Below are 20,314 nucleotides of genomic sequence, written 5' to 3'. Positions count from 1 at the left end.
TTGGAAGTAAAGCTGGGATGTTCTAAAGTTGAGCCTACTGGTGTGTGTAGGGGGTTCAGTCTCAGCCTCTGAACACCTTATTCTGCAGACTGATGTAGTTATCTTTTGTCATAATTTGATTTGGCTTAAATAAGGTAGGGGAGAAAGGTTTCAAGTAGCAAAACACCAGAAAAGCATAGTGTCTCACAATTTGGAATAATCTGCTTCAGAATTAGCCCTCCCCATAGAATTCTTCTGAGCAGGTAGTGTTCCCTAACCCTAGCCATACACTAACATGCAGGTCCAGATTGCTTTTTATCCCTAATCATTTACAAACTCCGTGCTCCTAAGTCATAGGCAGGACCTTAATTTTGGTCACATACTAATTCAGCTCCAAATTGACCAGGATTCCATGACCCTGATTGCCCTCTGAACCATAACCTCAACCAGAGACTGAATCCCAACTCAGGCCAGTAATCTTGTAAAAGCAGAGATTTGGAGACTAAATGACTATGAGGAATGGATCTGCTGTATTCTTTTCCCTCCCCTTTTTACCCCACCCCCAAAAATGAGGTCCAAGATTTCTGTCTTTGCCTGGCATCCAGAAACATTCCCCCTCTTACCCTCCTATTTCCTGTCTGTTTACCCTGAGTTTGTCTTGTCTTTCTCATGCCTTATCTGGTTTATACCAGAGCATCTGTCCAATATACCATCTAATTCACTTTATGAAATCAGAATGTTAGCTTAACAGAGCTAGAAGAGACCTTGGGATATGGTAAATAGAATATCAGACCTGGCAGGGACCTAGACATCATAAAATGTTGAGGTAAAAGGAACCTAGAAATTATCAAGTCAACCTGATCTCCCTGGTATTCCTACTATCATAGTACCTGCAGTCTTCGAATAGGTAGGGCTTCTTAAACTTTTTCTGCTTGTGACTCTCTTAGCCTGAGAAATTTTTACATGACCCTGGGTATATAGATATATAAAATAGGCATACAAATCAAACATTTATTGATAAATCAATTTTACAATCCCCGCATTCAATTATGAACCCCCATATGGGGGTTCAACCAGTTTAAAAAGAGTGAACTAGAGGAGCTTAGTAGTATTTCCCTTTGATTTGAATAAATCATTTATCTCGTTCCCTTTTTCTTCTTTACTAGGGAGTTTCTTAGGGCAGCTGCATTAGACTGTAATCTTTCCTGTCACCATCTTTGGCCAGTCTGATCATGTCTTTCTTCTATTATAGTACTTTCCACTACTTCCATCTCCTACGATATAAAGTCAAAAATGTATCCTTTAGTCTGGCATTCAAGGTCTATTATGCTGTAGCTCCAACCTATATTTTCAGTGAAATCACTCTATTATCCATTCATGTATTTTACTTACCAACCAAACTGGACATTTAGCTGATTCCTAATCTTGTCCTGTTCCATTCTGCTTTTGAGTATCCTGCCCCATACTTCACTTTTCATCCTTAAAACACTCTCACCTCCTCTTGAAATTTTTCCCTTCTTTCAAAATCCAGACCAGGTACAATATATTCTCCAAGTTTTCCCTGATCCCTTCAGCCAGAATGAGGTTAATCCCTTATCTGAGCATTTTCTTATAAACATTTTGTCAGATTTGGAGCTGGAATGAACTTGAAAATCATAGAACACAGAATGTTAAAGTTGGAAGAATTCTTGGAGAAGATTTAATCCAACAGCCTTTCCCCCAAGTAAGGTCAGAAAGGTGAAAAAGTCAGAGCTGAATTCCAGGGCTCTTGACTCCAAATACAGCATTCTTCTCACCATCCTACCTTTTCTCTTTTAGAGAGAATACTACAGTATTTTAAATAAGTTTCTTGAGTATATAGACTGTGTTTTCATATTTGTATCCCATACTGTACATGTATAGTAGGTGTTTTAACATTTGTTGAATTAAATTGCTTGGGAAGATCACATGTCCAGGATAAATGGGATATATCAGGTGCTCTATAAATCTTAGTCAGGATGCATAATAGGACAAAGGAGGCATGTTCCATTTTTATGACTAGAAAGTGAACAGAAAAGGGATGAGGGGCCTCTATGACCCACACATTGGAAAATACTTTCCCTGGAAAACCTGTGTGTGTGTGTGTGTGTGTGTGTGTGTGTGTGTGTGTGTGTGTGTGTGTGTGTTTACATATACATACAAATAAATATAAAAATATAACAGGTTGTTGATTCTCCAGGTGCTAGGATACTAGAGAGCTGAGTAACCATAAAAATAGATCAAGGCTTCTGAAGGGGTAGCAGGATATAATGGAAAAAAACTATATTTTGGGTTCAGAATAAGTGGGTTTGAATCTTAAATCTACTCTCCAAAACAAAATATCCCTTTCATCCCTGGCTATGACTCCGTGGTGGTGTTGCCCTCTATTAGTAAACTCCTTGAGGGAAAGACCATCTTCATTTCTCTTATTTGTATTCCCAGTATCTAGCACATCTTAGGGCTTTAAAAAATGTTTTTTTTCATTCATTCCATATCCTCCCCTCCTCTACGTATCTTGTTCCTCTCCCATCTCCATAAATAAGTTCACCCTGTTCCTTTAACCAAGATGCCTGCCTTTCTAAAACCTTTTTAGCTTTAAATTTTCAGAGGGTCAAGATCCTTCTCTTCCAGCAAGACTTCCTTGGGCAAGGTAATAGTCTATTCTCTGAACTCCCACAGCACCGATTAGCTGGATCTTTGACTTGGCACTTAGCAAAGAATGGATTGCTGATGACTTTATTCTGGGCATGAATATTGTTTTCCTTTGCCAGTCTGAGAACTTCCAAGATAGGACCTAAGACTCTCCCTTCTGTGTGTCTCATAAAGGATTTAGGAACAGGATAGGCAAGGAGGATGGGCGAAGCCTCAATGAAGATGTTTTGGTTATCATCAAACACAGAACATGAGTGTCACAACTAGGAGGAGCCTTAAAATGACAAAAACAAACCATTTTATAGCTTATAAAATCCAGGTCCAGAAAGGGAAAAGGACTTTTCCCAAGGTGAACTCAGTGGCTGAAGAAGGGACAGAAACCAGTGTCCTGACTCCCATCCAAGGACTCCCTTCTGCTGAATCTTGCTTATGTCCAGAGTGTCTAGACAGAGGTGGGAGGTAGCTAGGAAGAATCAAATGAATATTCAACCAGTAATACCAGTGATTCAGAGAGCTGTGACTGTGTGATGCCCACAAGGCTCCCGAACAACTCCTACACAGTCCCCTTCATGACTCAGACTACTGGTTCTTTTAAAGTCTTAATCTTCCTCCTTCCTAGGCCCCTGCTTTCTCCAGCCCTTTCCCTACTTATCCATTCTTTCTCTCCTCCCTCTTCCTTCCCCTGCCCATCCTCCCTTTTTTTCCAGATGAGCAGAACCAAGAAACCTTCAGAGAACAGGCAGTGATGATGTAGATTCCCAGTGTTTATTGCTCCTCCTACCACAGCAGCAGACTTACAGCCTCAGTTACATTTCAGTCCCCTAACCGCTGGTGTGAATCCCCCTAAAGCTCCAGGGACAGCTTGTCAGCTGTTTGGTTTTTTTAAACAAAATATAGAGTGCATTATAGCTGTAGATATAGAATCTCCATACGTATGTAAAGTGCCAGAGACAACTCTGAAAAATAGTTTTCATAAAACAAGTGCTTAGTACCTGCCTCCAGCAGAAGGATATCACATGCATTCCCATTGCACACATGCACCCAACACACGCACGCACACACGCACGCACGCACACAGAAGTCCATTGCAACACTCCGGTAGCAGCTACGATGGTAGGCATCTGTCCACTCAAGCCCCTAACTTTTCAACTTTAAGTCCAAGGGTTGGAGAAATGGTGGGAGAGGCAGTTCATCTAGGGCTTCGGGGAAGCGCCGGGGTGAGATGGACCTCACCAGGGCCTGCATGGCCCGGGCAAATAGAGATGGTGGGGCCAGACCAGCGAGCCACTGGAACTTTTCCTCCCCGAGAAGGCGTTGCCAGCGGACGCGGTCACCTAGCAGCTCCCTCTGCATGGGAGATGCGGAACCTGGGGGCATGTAGAGGAAGAGCAAATCAAGCAGGGCCAGAGGATCACAAGCTGTAGGAGCTGTGGCTGTGGCTGTCGCATCCTGCCCGACCCGCCGGAGCAGCAGGTCCAGGGGAGTGTTGCCAGCACCGTCGCACAGCCCAGGGGAAGCACCATGGCCCAACAGTAAAAAGAGGCACTCAGGGCGGGCCAGCTCACAGGCAACGTGCACAGAAGTCTTGCCTTCCTCCACACGACTGCAGCCCCTGCGGTCCAGGTAGTGCGCACGTTCCTCATCTGGGAAGTCACGGATGGTCCGCAAGATGCGGCGTAGGATATGTACACGGTTATATCGGACAGCCAAGGCCAGGTGTGGTGATGAAGACTGACAGCAACTGAAATTGCGGCTAGGTACTGCCAGAGCCTCCCGCGGGAACTTGGCCAACAAGTAGTGGGCGTAGGGCTGGTGGTCGTGGACCAGAGCGTACAGCAGGGCCTCAGAGGGCGAGTAGGTGCTGGCTCGTCCACCTTCCTCCCAATGGAAAGCCTCTGTGGCACGCATGTCCTCCAGGAACCACACAGGCAGTAAGTCCCTCACTGCCTGGTAGAAAGCAAAGGATGACTTCTTGCATTGTTTCTGGGCCCGGGACTGCGATGGCCCGTCAAGGCCACCACCCTGTCGCTTGACATCCCAGGGCATGGCTGGGGACTGGTGTCACAAAGGGAGCCACAGGGCGCCCACGGCATGGGGGCTGGGAGAGTGTGGACAGGCCTGAGGGAAGGAAAAGACAGCTGAGTCAACCCAGGAGCATTGTAAAAACCATCCTCCCTTCCCCCACAAAGTGACTTTGAAGTCCTAGCACATGCACCTTCACAACAGGCTTTACACATAAGCAAAATGGCAAGTATTTATGTGGTGAGATTTGAGGAACAGAAAACATCTCTTTGCCCTATCATTGTCCTTTCTGTGCTAAAATTGCACCATTAAAGCTTTATTCATATAATGGTTCAGCCTCATCTCCCCTCAGTTTCTTTTTTAAAAGACAATAATCATCAAATCTGGATTTTGATACTTAACATTTCCTGGCTGTGTGACTCTGGGCAAGTCATTTAACCCCAATTGCCTGGCCAAAAAAAAAAAAACAAAAAAAAACACTATTGTCAAAGGATGGATCCATTCAGGCCCCTACCAGAGTAAAGCCCAGGGTTTATCACAGGATTAATGACGGGCCACTTAAATGATTTCACAAATTTACAACCATTCTTTTCCTCTCATACCTGGCTTTTATTGAAAATGAAAATTACATGCCTGAAATTATCTCCTTCCTACCATTTCCTCTAAGCTGGATTTTTTTCTTTCATTAGATTATAAATTTCTAAAGAGCAGGGACTACCTTTTGCCTCTTTCTGTCTCCCCAGTACTTAGTACTGTGGCTAGCATATCATAGATACTTAATGTTTTTGCTGCTTCATTAAAAATAATTCCCCAAATTCCATCTCCTTCAAAACACATTCCCTTATCAATCCAAGAAGAGATGTCTTCTCAAGCCTTGTTCAGGTCCATGTTTCTCTCTCCCCATAAATACAAACCATAAATTCTTTTGTGGCCTAGTTCTATCGGTTCAGTGTTCTCAGAATGCAGTACACCTCTCCTCCCTCTCCACCCCCCCACTTTAGTTTGTACATTCTTCACCCATTTATACATCTGTTTATACTAGATGGCTCCCATTTATACATCTGTTTATACTAGATGGCTCCCACATACGCTCCCCCAAAGACTAAAACTGGTTATTCCTGGCTTATGGCATCTCCAAGCTCAAAGTCTTTCCACCAGCAAGAGAAGAGGGAGGTGAATAAGCAAATATATTGTACCTTCTATATGCCAGGCACTGTGCTGAGTGCTTTATTATCTGCCATGTTCTGCATTTAAAACAAGTATTGCAAAGAATCATGAGGATCCACCTTTTTCTCTAACCAGCATCTGATCATCTCATTCCTCTTGTATACAATGGATGCTGATTCACTTAGTCATGTAATTGCATAAAGGGCCATGGACTGGGAGTCATCCATGCCTCAACTTTACCTTGGTAAAGTCAAATCTCTTGCTCATTCTTGAGCTTCAGTCTCCTAACATGTAAAATGGAAATACTAATCCCTATATCTCCACCCTAGTTGTTGTGAGAGGATGGGAAAGACAATGTTCTAAGTTTGGAAAGATTTATAGACTCACCCCTACTGAAAAAAGTATGAGTCCAGATGTGGACTTATCAAACAGGACATCATGTCTCTATGAATACAACCTGAAATCTGAGATCAAGGGCTAGCTGGCTGCCATGTCACAGCACTGACTTCATATGCCTACAAAGATCTACCAGATTGTCTTTACCCAGATTCTCATCTAACCACACTCCCTAAGATTGTACATAGATTCCAAAAATCAGCTGTGTTAAGTGTCTATTTGCTCTTACCAAATTTTCCCTTGCTCAGAATAAACCCATTATTCTCATTGAGATCTTTTGGTCCTGTGACATCCATGTGAGTCGGCTTTCCTGACTTTCAGTCATATATCTATAAATCAGATAAGCCCACCAGATAATCTGTTTCATTCAAGTCCCTGATAAAAATTTTGAGATTACCAAGGCATTAAGGACCTTCTAGTTCTTCCAATAACTCTTTAAGCCTGCTCATTCAACCAGTTGTTAATGAATGTAAGTATATATTTTATGTATAAAAATTATCAGCTATCCCATATCCATTCATATTGTGTACAAAGATAAAAAAAGACATTGTTCAAAGCCTTAATGAAATGCAGATCTGTGAAAATCCTTCTGCATCTCTAAACATGTTTGCCTTTATGAAGCTTCTGATTTCATGTGTATAGATATATCCAGACCTTCCTGATTCTAAAACCAGCCTCCTATTCACTACATTATGCCTCTTTGCTTTGGTTTAGTTTAACCTGTCAATAATTTAAAAAATGAAACTATGTTGGTCCTAGTATATCGTGTGCCCTTCATCTCACACCAGATATTAGTAATCACACATGTCCCCTTTTAAATGCTCACAAACTTTTCTTAATTATATCTTAAGAGTTGATCTGACAATCAAAGCCAAGCTTATTCGATTTATAATTTGAGAGCCATACCCACTTTCCTTCTTTAGAAAATAATAAATCTAAATAAATTAAAACAACAGCAACCATTTTCCAATCTCCAATCTTATAGGGCCTAATTTTCCACAGTTAAAAAAAAAATCTGAGAGGCAGATAAATGCTATAGTAGATAGAGTCCTGAAGTCAAGGAGTACCCGAGTTCAAATCCAACTTCAAACACAACACTTCTTAGCTGTGTGACCCTGGGCAAATCACAACCCCAATTGCCTCACAACAACAAAAAAAAAAAAAAAAAAAAAAAAAAAAAAAAAAAAGAAAGAAAGAAAGTTAAAGAAAAAAAAAATCTGAGAGATGCTCAATAATTTTAGAACTAAAGCTCTGGTGCTAAAAGGGACCCCAAAGATCCTACCATCTCATTTGACAGATGAATTTGGGTTAACTGATTTACCTGTGATTTGGACAGTTAACTGACTTGCCTGTGATTTGAACACATGTTCTCTGACTCCAGAATATAACATTCTTCCTACTGCACCCATTCTTGAGTCCTCATCTAGCCCTTGTGTCATGAACTCAATTCAAGACAGCTAGACAGTCTCATCACAAACTTGAGAGAAAATGAAAGTGCCCTGGAAACAAGAACTTAGAAGAGGACCTGGATTCCAAATCTGCCTCTAGTCCTTACAATGTTATGTGATCCTTTACACTTCAACAACGATATTGTATGAGGATGTATTCTGATGGAAGTGGATTTCTTTGACAAAGACTCAATTTCAATTGATAAATGATGGACAGAAGTAGCTACACCCAAAGAAAGAACGAAACTAATGTGAACTATTTGCATCTTTGTTTTTCTTCCCGGGTTATTTTTACCTTCTGAATCCAATTCTCCCTGTGCAACAAGAGAACTGTTCGGTTCTGCAAACATATATTGTACCTAGGATATACTGCAACATATTTAACATATATAGGACTGCTTGCCATCTAGGGGAGGGGGTGGAGGGAGGGAGGGGAAAAATCGGAACAGAAGTGAGTGCAAGAGATAATGTAAAAAAAAATTACCCTGGCGTGGATTCTGTCAATATAAAGTTATTATAAAATAAAATAAAATATTTTTAAAAAATTAGAAAAAAAAAAACAATGTTATCAACAGACTAGACATTTCACTTCATTTCTCTGAGCCTTACTTTCCTCCTTGTAAAACAGAAATAGAAAAATTTATTTCAAAAGATTGTTGTGAGGATCAAATATGAATATGCATTAAAAAAAAAAAAAACTTTGCAAACCTTAAAAGTACTGCATAAATGTCAAGAATTATTATTACTACCACCATCTCTTCACTATCTTAGATTATAATTCCCTATTGAGCTAAGATTCCTAGGGGGGAAAATTACTTTTTGGTTAAGAAAAAAATAAAGGTACAAGTTTTGCTTTCTTTCAACATTTATATTCACCCCATTCAGTCCTGCAATTGGCACTATTCCTTTGGTTTTTTGCCCAAATATAACTACAAAACTCCTTTATGATCCTTAAGATTAGTCACCCACTTCAAATGATTCTGAGGTTTAGTGCTCTTGATATGTCTCATCAATTAATCTTCAGATACCCCTGCCCTTGCTTCCAACTTCTAAACATGTCTTTTCTAAATGTTGATGATCAATGAGTTTCCTATATTACATCAGTCCCCTAATAGCTTCTTCTTTTCTTACTCATCACAATCGTGCATGTGAAGCAGTGTCTTCAGGGTTCTGATATTCATAGTATTCCCTTTCCATCTGACTTCCCTCTAGAATTTTAGGCTACAGGGTAATGATAGTTAACTTTTATACAGCAATTTAAGGTTTGTAAAATATTTTAGTGTACATTATACCTTGTTTTAATTTTCACAAAAGTCCTGTAAAGCCTAGTACAAGGTGGTATTATCCACATTTTATAAATAAGCAGCTAAAGGACCAAGGACACAACTTGTAAATGTCAGGAGAAGAATGTGAATCCAGAGTTCTCCTGACTCTGAAGACTTTGCCCTTTCTATTCAACAACCATTAAGGGCCTACTGAATACAAGGCAATATGCTATGGACTGTGGACATAAGGCTAAAAACTCAACAGGCCCTACCTTCAATGAGCTACATTCTTTGGTATAGATAAACATAACATCCACACTACTAAGTAAAGAAAAGGTATTTGGAGAAGAAAAAGAGCAACAATTTCAACAAAGTGGCTGAAAAATCCTTGAAGGAAACCAGGGATTCTAGGAAGCAAAGGTGAGAAAGCAGTAATTAGACCCTGACCATAGACTTACCTATGCAGAGAAACTGAGGGTGAGAAGGAGTGCAGAATCTGGGTAACAGCAGGTTAGACCAGATTGGCTAGAATATATTATGTATAAAGGGGAATATGATAAAATAAATTTGTAAAAGTAAGCGGGAACCAGATTGTGGAGAAATTCAAACCAAGTTGAGTTAACAAGAAGACACTGAAAGGTTTTTATTATTATTATTATTTTTTTAGCAACAATATAGTGCGATCTATGCCTTGGCAGTCATACAAACAATAGACTGGAGAAAAAGAAATAAGGAGATCAATCAGGAGGCAAGACAAGAGTCCATATAGAAAGCAATAAAGGTCTGAATAACATAGGGACTTTGTGAATTAAGGGAATTATTAAGGAACTATGGACCTAAGTGTTACTCTCAACAGGGCAAATAGGGACTTTTGAAGATGAGCAAGAAAAAAAAAAAAAAGAAAGAACTTTGTTTTGGTCATATGGAGTATAAGAATGAACTCTTTAGATTTTTACATCACCAAGATTGCATGTCAGACTATGACAAGGATGAAGAGCTGGGTCTGGAGTCAAGAAGATTTGTTCAAATACAGACTCAGACACTTCCTAGCTATGTGATCATGGGCAAATCACTTAACTTATTCTGCCTCAGTTTCTTCATTTGAAAAATTGGAATGATAATAGTGCTTACTTCCCAGGGTTTTTGTGAAGATCATATGAGATAATTGTAAAGGATTTAACATAGTGCCTGAGCACATAGTAGGCACTATATAAATGTTAGCTATTACTGTACTATTATTATCTCCTCTATAAATAACTAGAAAATAGATTCTTCTTGTCAAGGTTGCTTACATAAAGTCACATCTTTTGCTAAGTGAAGTGAGTAGAACCAAAAGAACATTGTATACAGCAACAAGATTATATGATGATCATTTGTGATGGACTTGGCTCTTTTCAACAATGAGATGACTCCAGGCAATTCCAATGGATTTGGGATGGAGAGAGTCATCTGTATCCAGAGGAAGGGCCAAGGGGACTGGATGTGGATCACAACATAGTATTTTCACCTTTTTTGTCATTGTTGTTAGTTTGCTGGATTTTTTTCTTTCTCTTTTTTTTTTCCCTTTTTGATCTGATTTTTCATGCCCACCAAGACAAATATGAAAATACATTAGAAGAATTACTTGCTGTCTAGGAGAGAAAGGGAGGGAATAGAGGGGTATTAAAATTTGGAATCCAAGGTTTTACAAAGGTGAATGTTGAAAACTATCTTTGTATGTATTTGAAAAAATAAAATGCTATTTAAAAAGAGAGAAAAAAGATCACATCCTTCACATTTAGAAGGATGAAATTAGCAGAAAGGCAAATCAAGAATGTATAATTTATTCTGATTTGAGCAGAGACCAAATGTTTGAGCAGTTGAGTTCATCTATACTTCCTGATCTGAGCAGCCTCTGGGGAATCTTCCAGAAGGGGCAGCAAATCTGAAAGACTGACATGGATGAACAAAGCTAGCTTGCAGGCTTCTTGGCTATCACTTTCTCTGTCCTTCCAAATCAATGTCACCTTCTCTAGCAGATTCGGTGGATAAAGAAAACCAGAAGCCAGAAATGCCTTCACTTCAGCCTCAGCTTAGGTTGAGAAGAATTTGATAGAAATATCCAATCCATGGTCTTCATTAACTTCCAATTAGAGCAAGCTAACATTTAATCAAAACCACCTAATATTACACCTGATTCAAACTGGATCCCCCCCTCCAAATCCCTCATACTAGTATTAATACTTCCCCCTTGCCCCAAAATCCTATACCTGTCCCATAGGACAACTGCCTAGAGAACATAAAATGTCAGGGCAAGAAAAGTTCTTCAAATCATGTAATATCTCATTTTGAAGTTGAAAAAGATTTTTAGAACATAGGACAAAGAGTAAAGAGCTAGAGGAAGCACTAAAATAACAAAACCGCAGGATATCAGAGTAGAAGGGCCTTTATTCCAACTTCCCATGCAGAAAAGAATCCTTTGTAGACAAAAGTATAATAGCCTCTAGTTGAGGTAGGTCCGCCTCTGGTGACAGGGAGTTCATTATTCTCCCTATTCAGCTTGGTTCTTTGTCAGATAGCTCTGATGTCATAGTACATTTAACAAGATTAAATGACATGTATATGTATATACATATATAGAAGGGAAGTATTTTATAAAATGCAAAGGTCTTCAAAATGTAAACTACTATATCAAGAGTATTTTTTTTTGGACTGGAAGTATGATTTCATTGATGTGGGAACCTCCATGATGAAATTCTTCTGCCAATATAAATCTACAACTTAATAGTCTAGAAACAGGTAGCACAGTGGATAAAGGACTGGAGTCAGGAAAAGCCAAGTTCATATAGTCTCAGACAAACTCACTTACTACCCATGTGAGTAGGATAAGTCACTTAAAATGCCTTCTGCCTCAGCTTCCACATCTGTAAAATAAGATTAGGACAGGTGGCACAGGTTGAGTACTGGGCCTGGAGTCAGGAAGACTATCTTCTTGAGTTCAAATCTGGCCTCAGACACTTACTATCTGTGTGACCCTGGGCAAGTTACTTGTCCCTGTTTGTCTCAGTTTTTTCATCTGTAAAATAAGTTTTACAAGGAAATAGCTAACTACTCCACTCTCTTTGCCAAGAAAATTCCCAAATGGAGTACTGGTCAGACAAAACAGAACAACAAAAAAAGACTAATAATATCACCTACATTTCAGAGTTACCCAAGCATTTTGCAACTCTTAAAGCCCTATAGAAAGGCTAATAAGGTGTCTGGGGCAGAAAGATGGTGAGTTGCCCAATATCAGAATCAACATATTTCAAAAGGCAAACTATTTTAACACTATGTCATACTGCTGCTTTGGTAGCAGTTTTATGTGGAAATAGAATTAACCTTTAAGTTTGAAACTTTGCTCCCATGTTTTGTTCTTGTGGGGTCAAGAGAAAAAAAAAGCCCAATCACTCTTGCATGGCAGCCTTATTCAAATGCTGCACTATATTATGCCCCTACCGTGGTTGCTGCTCAGTCTTTCCCCACTGACACTATTTGGGGTTTTCTTGGCAAAGAAAATGGAGTGGTTTGCCATTTCTTTTTCCAGCTAATTTTACAGCTGGGAGACTCTGAAGCAAATAGGGACAAGTGACTTGCCCAGGGTCTCATCACTATTAAGTGTCTGGTGCCAGATTTGAACTCAAGAAGATGAGTCTTCCCGTCTCTAGGTTGACACACTATCTACTTGGCCACCTAGCTGTCCTTCTCTCCGCTACAACTCAACCCAAATCTTCCCTTCTTCATTTTCCGCTCATATAGGCTGATAAAAGTCCATGGAAAATTCATTTTTCATACCGATCACTCAGGCTGTAAACCTTGTTATTATCCTCAAGTGAGTCAACTCCTCACTTTTACGTACCCAACAAATCCAATCCAATGTCAAAAGACTTAATTCTACCTTCTAAATATCTTTTTCATACATTTGCTTCTCTCTACTCACAGTCAACACACTGGTACAGGCCCTCATCATCCTACACTTGGACTATTATTATTATTGCTAGCCTTCTAATTTTTTTCTGCCTCAGATCTCTTCCCTGCTCCCAATCCATCATCCACTCAGCTGCCAAAGGGAGCTTTCTAGAGCATAAGTGTGACCGTGTTATCCTCTCCTCAATAAACTGCCATGGCTCCCAACTACCTCCTATACCAAATCAATACCAAATCCTCTCTGTCATTTAAAACCCTCACAATCTAGATTGGCCCTTTCCTACCATTCTAGTCTTCTACTAACTCCCATCCTTAATGCTCCTTAACATGTAGCTAAAATGACCTACTTGCAGTTTTTCTTTATGTCCAAGTATTAATATTTGTATATCTCTCTTAATTGGCAGGTTCTCTCTTCTCACCTAAATCTGACTTCCTTGCCTGCCTTCAAGACTAACTCAAAGAGATAGTTGGATGAGCACAGTGTATAGAGCACCACTCTGGAGAGGAGGACCTGAGTTCAAATCTGGGTTTAACATTTACTATCTCTGTGACCCAGGACAAGTCACTAAGCCCCAATTATCTGGGGAAGGGAAGGGGCACAGGACTAAGCTCAAATTCTACCCACTACTGAAGACCTTTCCCAGTTTACTTTTCTTCCTTATGGCTAGGGATTTCCTTCTGAGATTATCTCTTATTCACACTATACCTTGCATGTACATAGGTACTGACATGTTGCCTTCCCCATTCTAATGTGCGCTTTTTGATGGCAGGAACCAAATTTCTGCTTTTCTTGTATCAGCACTTTAACACAATATCTAGCACATAAGAGCTTAATAAATAGTTATTGATTAATCCATTTACCATGGCTGTCCTTCTCTGTATATAGTATAATCTGTCTTATTAATAGCCTTCTTAAAATATGGAGCATAATATCTCAAATATAGTTTAACCAGGAAAGAAGATATTACTTAGTTCTAGTCAATAGAAACAGGGGAACTGGGAATTGAAGAGGTAGGGGGGAATAAGGAAGATGAGGAGGGGGAAAGGGGAGAAACAGATGGGACATATGGAGATGGGGATAGAATATCAAGGAAGAATTATGTGGAACAGAAAGAAAGTCTTGTTTTTTCATATGTGTGTCTATTTCTTTAAGCAGATTGGGGGTTCTTTGAATGCAAGATGGCCAGGCCTTCTCTAAATTCAGTTTCCCTCTTCCAGTCTATCCCATACTTCAATATTACCAGATTTCTCACTCCCCTGCTCCAGAATTTGCCAAAGTTCCCTGTTTCATACCATGATTGATCATGTTGAAATGGAATTTAGAGATCAGATTAATCCAATCTTTCTCACTTTGAAAATAAGGAAAATGAGTTACAAAGGAGTTAAACTGTCTTGTCCAAGATCAAATTGGTACTAAATGAAGCCAGAATTTGAATCGTAGACCTGGGAGTCCAAAATCCAGTGCTTAAAGTTAAATAATCTCTGTCTGCCTTTTAAACTGTCTCCAAATCTGACCCTCTTTAATCTTTCCAGCCTTCTTTCCTCCTGATGTCCTCAAGAAGGGTAGGGGTCCTTCACTGCCTAGCTCAAACTTGTACTCCCTATGTTCTCTCTATGTAGGATGTCCATCTCTTCCTATCAATCCTACCCAGGGTTCAAGGCCCAACTCAAATCCTACATTATGCAGGAACCACCCTGACCCACATTGATTCTGTTTTCTGGTACATTTAAAGAGCGGGCATTGTTTGTTTTTTGATATCATGTAATCTAGCATCTAATTGGTATCTAGTCAAGTCCTATCTCCCAGGGCAGACTGAGGGTTCTATGACAGCACTAGCCTGGTTTGCTGCTTCTACTATATCATTAACTCAGCAAACATTCTTGGAGCACCTACTGTGTTGCAGTGTCTTAAATTTGACCATAAATTCAGCTGACTGTCCTTAGGCTGTATCTTAATTCTGACAAGTGAATCTGTAGTTGCCTAAGTAAGAAAATATACTGACCAAGTCCTTCTAAAAGTGGTCTAGCAATGTTGTTTCTAATTGAAAAGATTATGTGCATATATAATTGTTACATGATAAATTCTAAATGTATGTTATATAAGCTTACAAATGTATTTGCCACAGCTAAAATTACATGGAGGAATGCATGCTTTACTTTAATTCTTTTTCAACTAATAAATCTTATTGGTATCATGGCATTCCCAGGAAGAAAATTCACTTTACCAATGCAGATCAACCATTAGTCTGCAACTAATTGTCTTCAAAACTAGGGCATGAAGGGGTTAAGTGACTTGCCCAGGGTCTCATAGCTACTATGTTTTACGACAGACTTCCTGACAAAGTTGGCTCTTATTTTGTACTACCCACACACACACTCCTATATGTATGTGTGTGTAATACGATATGCACACTGTATAGATAAACATTTCATCTCTATGGTATCTTAAAACAACACTGCAGTGAAAATAAGACTGTAGTGCCATGGGTTCACTACTGCCTGGCATAACTGCCTGGCATACAATCTAGTATGTATCTCACAACTTCCCCAAGGATCAGTTTCTGAGGATAATAATATTTACAATAACTATCTATCTTAAAGCTTGTAGTGAGTGAAGACATAAATGTGAATGGTTATGTTTTGTCTATCTTTCACAAAGAACACCTTATAAAAATACCTTATACACAACAAAGATATATTACATGGTATTTATACTACATGCTTTAGTAATCAATGATCTCATCCATCTAAGTCCCCCCCCTCTCCCTCCAGCAACCCCATCAATTACCTTCAGTAAATCCTGAAAAGGGGAGGGAGGGGAGAAAGTGCTGGTTCCCCCCTTCTTCCAGACTTCTTTGACATTACTGGATACTGGTGGGGCATAACGGACATAGGTCTAGGCTACCCACTTTCTTTGCCAGATATGGATATGCTAAATGGTGTGCAAGATATACAGATATACTATATGGTGTGTGGTGCACAGATATCAGTAGGGGAGGGGGAGGGGAAGAGGGAAAGGCTCTTCTCATTGAATCATTATTCATTTTCCTGGCCAGTTTGAGGAGGAAGAAACGTTATGTCTAGGGGCTCCCCCTGTACCCCGAGAAGCACAAGGCTCACCCAGCCAGCAAGCGGGTCTGCAGATTCCTCTCGAAGAGAGCGTGGGGGGTTGAGAGGGGGAAGGGAAGGACTGGTTTCGGCTCTGGCTCCAGCCCAGGTCTCTGGATGAGCTCCGGGGACAGACAGCTAGGACAGGGGAGGGGGGTTATACGGTAGTGGGAAGGGGCCAGGACCAGGAAAGGAACGACTCCGGGTCGGGGCTATCCAGGGGCTGAGTCTGCCGTAGTGGCTGTCTGGAGGTGTGTCTAGCTGCCTGGGGGAAACGGAGGTGAGCGGTCCAGCGAGTGTGCGCCTCTGCATATATGTGCCTGCGTGAAGCAGGTGGACACATACGTATAGCATGCATGGATGTTACCGTGCACATAAATGGGCGCCGAGGGAAGATGCAGGGGGAAAGGGAGCTGACTGGGCTCCGAGGAAGAAAGGTACCGGGCTCCGTACTCACAGTGGATGGTGGAAGCGGCAGTAGCGTCCTCCCTTCCCGGCCCAGCCAGGCCCTTCTCGGCTCCCCGGGGCTCCCAGGGACTGCCCCGCAGGGTTCCCTTCCGCGAACCGCGCGTCCCCAGCCAGTGGCACTGGCCCGGCCCCGGCATGCAGGGAGAGGCGATTCGCCGATGCCGCCTTTAACGCCCGGCGCACTGCAGCCCCGGAGGGTAGGTCAGGGCCCCGGAACTGTCCAGCGGCCGTTGATTGGTCCTCGCCAGGGACCCCCTCGGCTGCCCATTGGCCGCGGCCCCGGGGACGGGGCCCTGCACCATTATGTGCGTCACAGGGCGCGGGGCGGGGTGGGGGGAAAGAGGAGAGAGGTGGGTGGAACGGAGAGGGAGGAAAAGTTCGGGGAAACTTGTCTGGCCGCCGGGAGCCTGGGAGCCCTAGGGAGGTGAAAGCCGACACTGTGGTTTGGAAAGTTGATCTCCTAAAACGCTTCAGCTCTCCAGGCAGCCGGGAATCCTGCCCCAGACTCCGCCTCCCCAGCTGGATATTGGGGATGAGGGAGAGGCCCATAGTGTGCAAGGTCCCCAGACTCCTTGGCTTCCCCCTCCGGATTCGCGAGGGGTTTTTCCCAAGCCGTGGCAAGCAGGGGATTCGGCTCCCCTGGGCTAACCCCGGCACGCATAACTGGGAACTCTGAGAAAAACCGGCACCAGGTTGCCTGGCCTCTCTTCTGGCTATCTCTGTTCCCCCTCCCCCTTTCTCTTTTTTAAAATACGAAATGCTTTTTCATTCACGGTTTGTAGACATTTTTGCCCTCTCTCCCTCCCCCCAGGTGTCCATCTGTTCGGGCCTTGCAGGCAACAGTGCGGAGAACTAGAAACCAAGAGACCCGGGCATATCTAGTTCTGGGGCAGCCACCGGCTAATCTGTGACCTTGGACAAGCCCTCTCTTCTCTCTGGGTTACAGATTTCTCTGTAAAGTTTCTCTACAATGTCAGCGTCCGAGTTCTAAGTTCTGGCAGAGTCCTTCCAAGTCTTATACTACATGGTTCTAAGCTCGTCCTGGATTTTTTCCCCTGTGTTCTGGCTTGAGAAAGGAAGGGAGAAGAGAGTAGAAAGTAGTTTGTTAGCTTTGTGGCCAAGGAATGACTGAGTGAGTGGAAATGGAGGACAGCTACATAAAAGGTGGAACGGGTCTCCTAGGTGATTCAGACACTTTCGAAACAAGATGAAGTCTTAGGACCATTAAAAAGCTATTAAATACTCAGCTACACAAAAGCAAAAATAAAATCTCTGCGCTCCTTCCGTAAGAGAAGATGAAAATGTACACAAATACACAAGGTAAACAATAGGTAATTTGGAGGAGGAGGGGAGGAGAAACTAAAGACCGAGAGTGCGAGAGACCTCAAGGATCAAAAAAGTGAAAAGTTTTCCGCTGAAACCCAGGGATGTACCTGGTGACCACAAAAAAAAAAAAAAAAAGTTCCAGCCTCTCACCTTACTAAGATGTCTGACTTTCATTTGGTCGACTTCTCTCTCCTCCACGCTCCCCTGTGCTCCACCCCATTGCTCTTGTATCCCACAAGAAATTTTAGAATATTGACCATGAAATATCAGTCCAAAGGCAGGTATTTTCCCTCTCCAGGATGTTTTTCTTGAATGAGCGATTTGACAATCTCCTTTCAGCTCCCCCACCCCCAACCTCACCGACTCCCGCAAATATTTTTAGTATGTGAGAATTTCCACTAATTACTGGAGAAAGAATAAAAAGGTGTAACAAAAAATAAGGTTGTGTCCCTCAGGAGTTGAACCAAATTCCAAGAGTCAGCATATTTATCTCACAAGTGGACCCTGAGGTCCGAGATTTAAAAATGAGATTCATACCCCATTCCCTCCTACCTCCTCCCAACTTTGAGAATTCCGCAAATACCTGATTTTAGTCTTATCTACCTAATTAAGCCTGATGGCCATTATTCAGAAAGCCTTTGGGTGAATCAAGCACTGGTTGCTTAGGGAAAAAAATTTCAGTAAGCCCTGAATATTATCAGCATGGCAGCTCCAATAATTAAAGTGAAAGGAGTTCAAGGGCAAAGGCAAAATTAAATTAATCCTAATCAGAATAACCTTTCAGAAGATATGACCAACCCTAACCGGGCTAGCCACTATGGGTGGGAATGGGCGTGATTAAGAAGGCAGGAAAAGAAAATTACCCTGGTGTGTGTTCTGTCAATAAAAAGTTATTATTTAAAAAAAAAAAAAATGCAGGAAGAGAAAGGAGGACGTCTGGGGAGAGTTTGTGATATTTCAAAAGAGTCCCGACTGGGGTCCAATAGAATAAACTCTGAAGACCAGAGTTTGATTTGGCCTTAGTCTTGCTGAATTTCTTAGTTTTCCCATCTGTAAAATAGGGATAACAATCTCATCAACCTCACAAGATTACTGAGAGCTTTAGAAGCATTAACTCATAGAACAATTTGATTCTCTGTGAATTTATCAACGTGCTAGGGATACAAAGTTAAAAAAAAAAAAAAAGAAAAAAAAATCAATCCCTGCCCTCAAGATCTTATATTTAATTGGATCATAGAGTTGGAATAGATGTTAAACATCATCCAGTCCAACCTCTTCATTTTACAAATACTTACCTTTGACTCATGATTCTGTCCCATTAATGAGTAGATGTTCTCAAAGGTCTCTTCCAACTGTAAAATCTATAATCCTATGATCTTTGCTTGTGTTCAATTTATTTTTGATCAACCTAAAAAACATGATAGATGAAAGAGAAGGAAAATTTTAATAGGAGCTCCCTGTACATGTCCCCAGGAAGCTTAACTGCTCCTTGGAACTTTGGCACCTATCTCTTTAAGTGCCAAATATTAACTGATGACAAAATTAATGAAGAGATGAGGGGTTGACATGAGTAAAAGCATCTTCTGCTTTTCCGAAGTCTTCTGCAATAATGGATTGGCTAACCATAGTTGTGAGTCTTACTAAGGGCAAAGCCCCTGAAGTAGATATGGCTATGGGAAGTTTGAGATCAGGAAGACAGACCTAGCTCACAGGGGCATTTAAATTTTAATAGGAGCTCCCTGTACATGTGCAAGAAGCTTAACTGCTTCCTGGAACTTTGGCACCTATCTCTGGAAGGATAATTGAGTAAATTCTTTCCCTCCACAACGACCTTCAATCTGGGCAGATTAGATAATCTTTAAGGCCTCTTCTAGATCTAATATTCAATATTCTGTGATCCTTTTTATACAAATAAAACAGTGTTGCTATGTTTTGTTTTTGTTACCTATTTCCATTTTTATCCTCCCACCCCCTCCTAGAGAGCTTCTCTCTTATGATGATGAATTTTAAAAAGAGGAGAAAAAAAGTTCATCAAAATTTACTAGTATACAGAAAAAGGTGACATTCTATGTACTATTCCATATTTACAGTCCCCCACCTCTTCAAAGAAGTGGGTGGAGGGGCAATTTCTTTTCAAGAGTTTTTTTTTTTTTTTAACTATTTTTCCATTGTCCAACATTTCCCACTCTACTTCTTAATAACCTCTGATTCCATGAATAGACAGTTACTAGACCAATTCACAGAAGCTCTTGTATGTCATATGGTGAAGCTGAGTTTCTTAAGGGAGTAATCTATCTTGTTTTCTTTGATAATTTTGGATTCCAGAGTCTATGGATTCAGATTCTGTCTTGCTCCATATGACTACTACTTTAAAAAGAATAAAAAATTATCTTTAGCTCTATAATAGGGTTTGTACTAAATAGCCTTTAAACAGTACAAATCCCTTAGCTTTCTGTAACTGGGACACAACTGGAAAATATCAGGATTTAAAGGAATAAGCCTTAAGAGCCAATCACCAGG

The 20,314-nt window shown here is 41.0% G+C and overlaps 1 protein-coding gene across 2 annotated transcripts; it reads right to left on the bottom strand.

Moving 5' to 3' along the window:
- Positions 1–3,395: 3,395 nt before the first annotated feature.
- Positions 3,396–16,556, bottom strand: ANKRD9 (ankyrin repeat domain 9). Of its 2 annotated transcripts, none has more exons than XM_051978331.1 (2): positions 16,458–16,556; positions 3,396–4,767 (listed from the first exon to the last, which is right to left on the bottom strand). In XM_051978331.1, the coding sequence occupies exon 2, from the start codon at positions 4,693–4,695 to the stop codon at positions 3,787–3,789; it is 909 nt and encodes a 302-aa protein (XP_051834291.1). In that variant the 5' UTR covers positions 4,696–4,767; positions 16,458–16,556; the 3' UTR covers positions 3,396–3,786. The 2 variants fall into 2 exon arrangements, with proteins under 2 accessions (XP_051834291.1, XP_051834292.1); XM_051978332.1 differs by lacking the exon at positions 16,458–16,556 and adding an exon at positions 15,681–15,802.
- Positions 16,557–20,314: the final 3,758 nt, after the last annotated feature.

The sequence above is a fragment of the Antechinus flavipes genome, chromosome 2, assembly GCF_016432865.1.
Source record: "Antechinus flavipes isolate AdamAnt ecotype Samford, QLD, Australia chromosome 2, AdamAnt_v2, whole genome shotgun sequence".
Taxonomy (NCBI): Eukaryota; Metazoa; Chordata; class Mammalia; order Dasyuromorphia; family Dasyuridae; genus Antechinus; species Antechinus flavipes.
This window is presented reverse-complemented; position numbering and strand designations above follow the sequence as displayed.

Bases quoted from the DNA above. Each gene is read 5' to 3' on its own strand.
- ANKRD9 (XM_051978331.1), bottom strand. From the start codon at position 4,695: ATGCCCTGGGATGTCAAGCGACAGGGTGGTGGCCTTGACGGGCCATCG.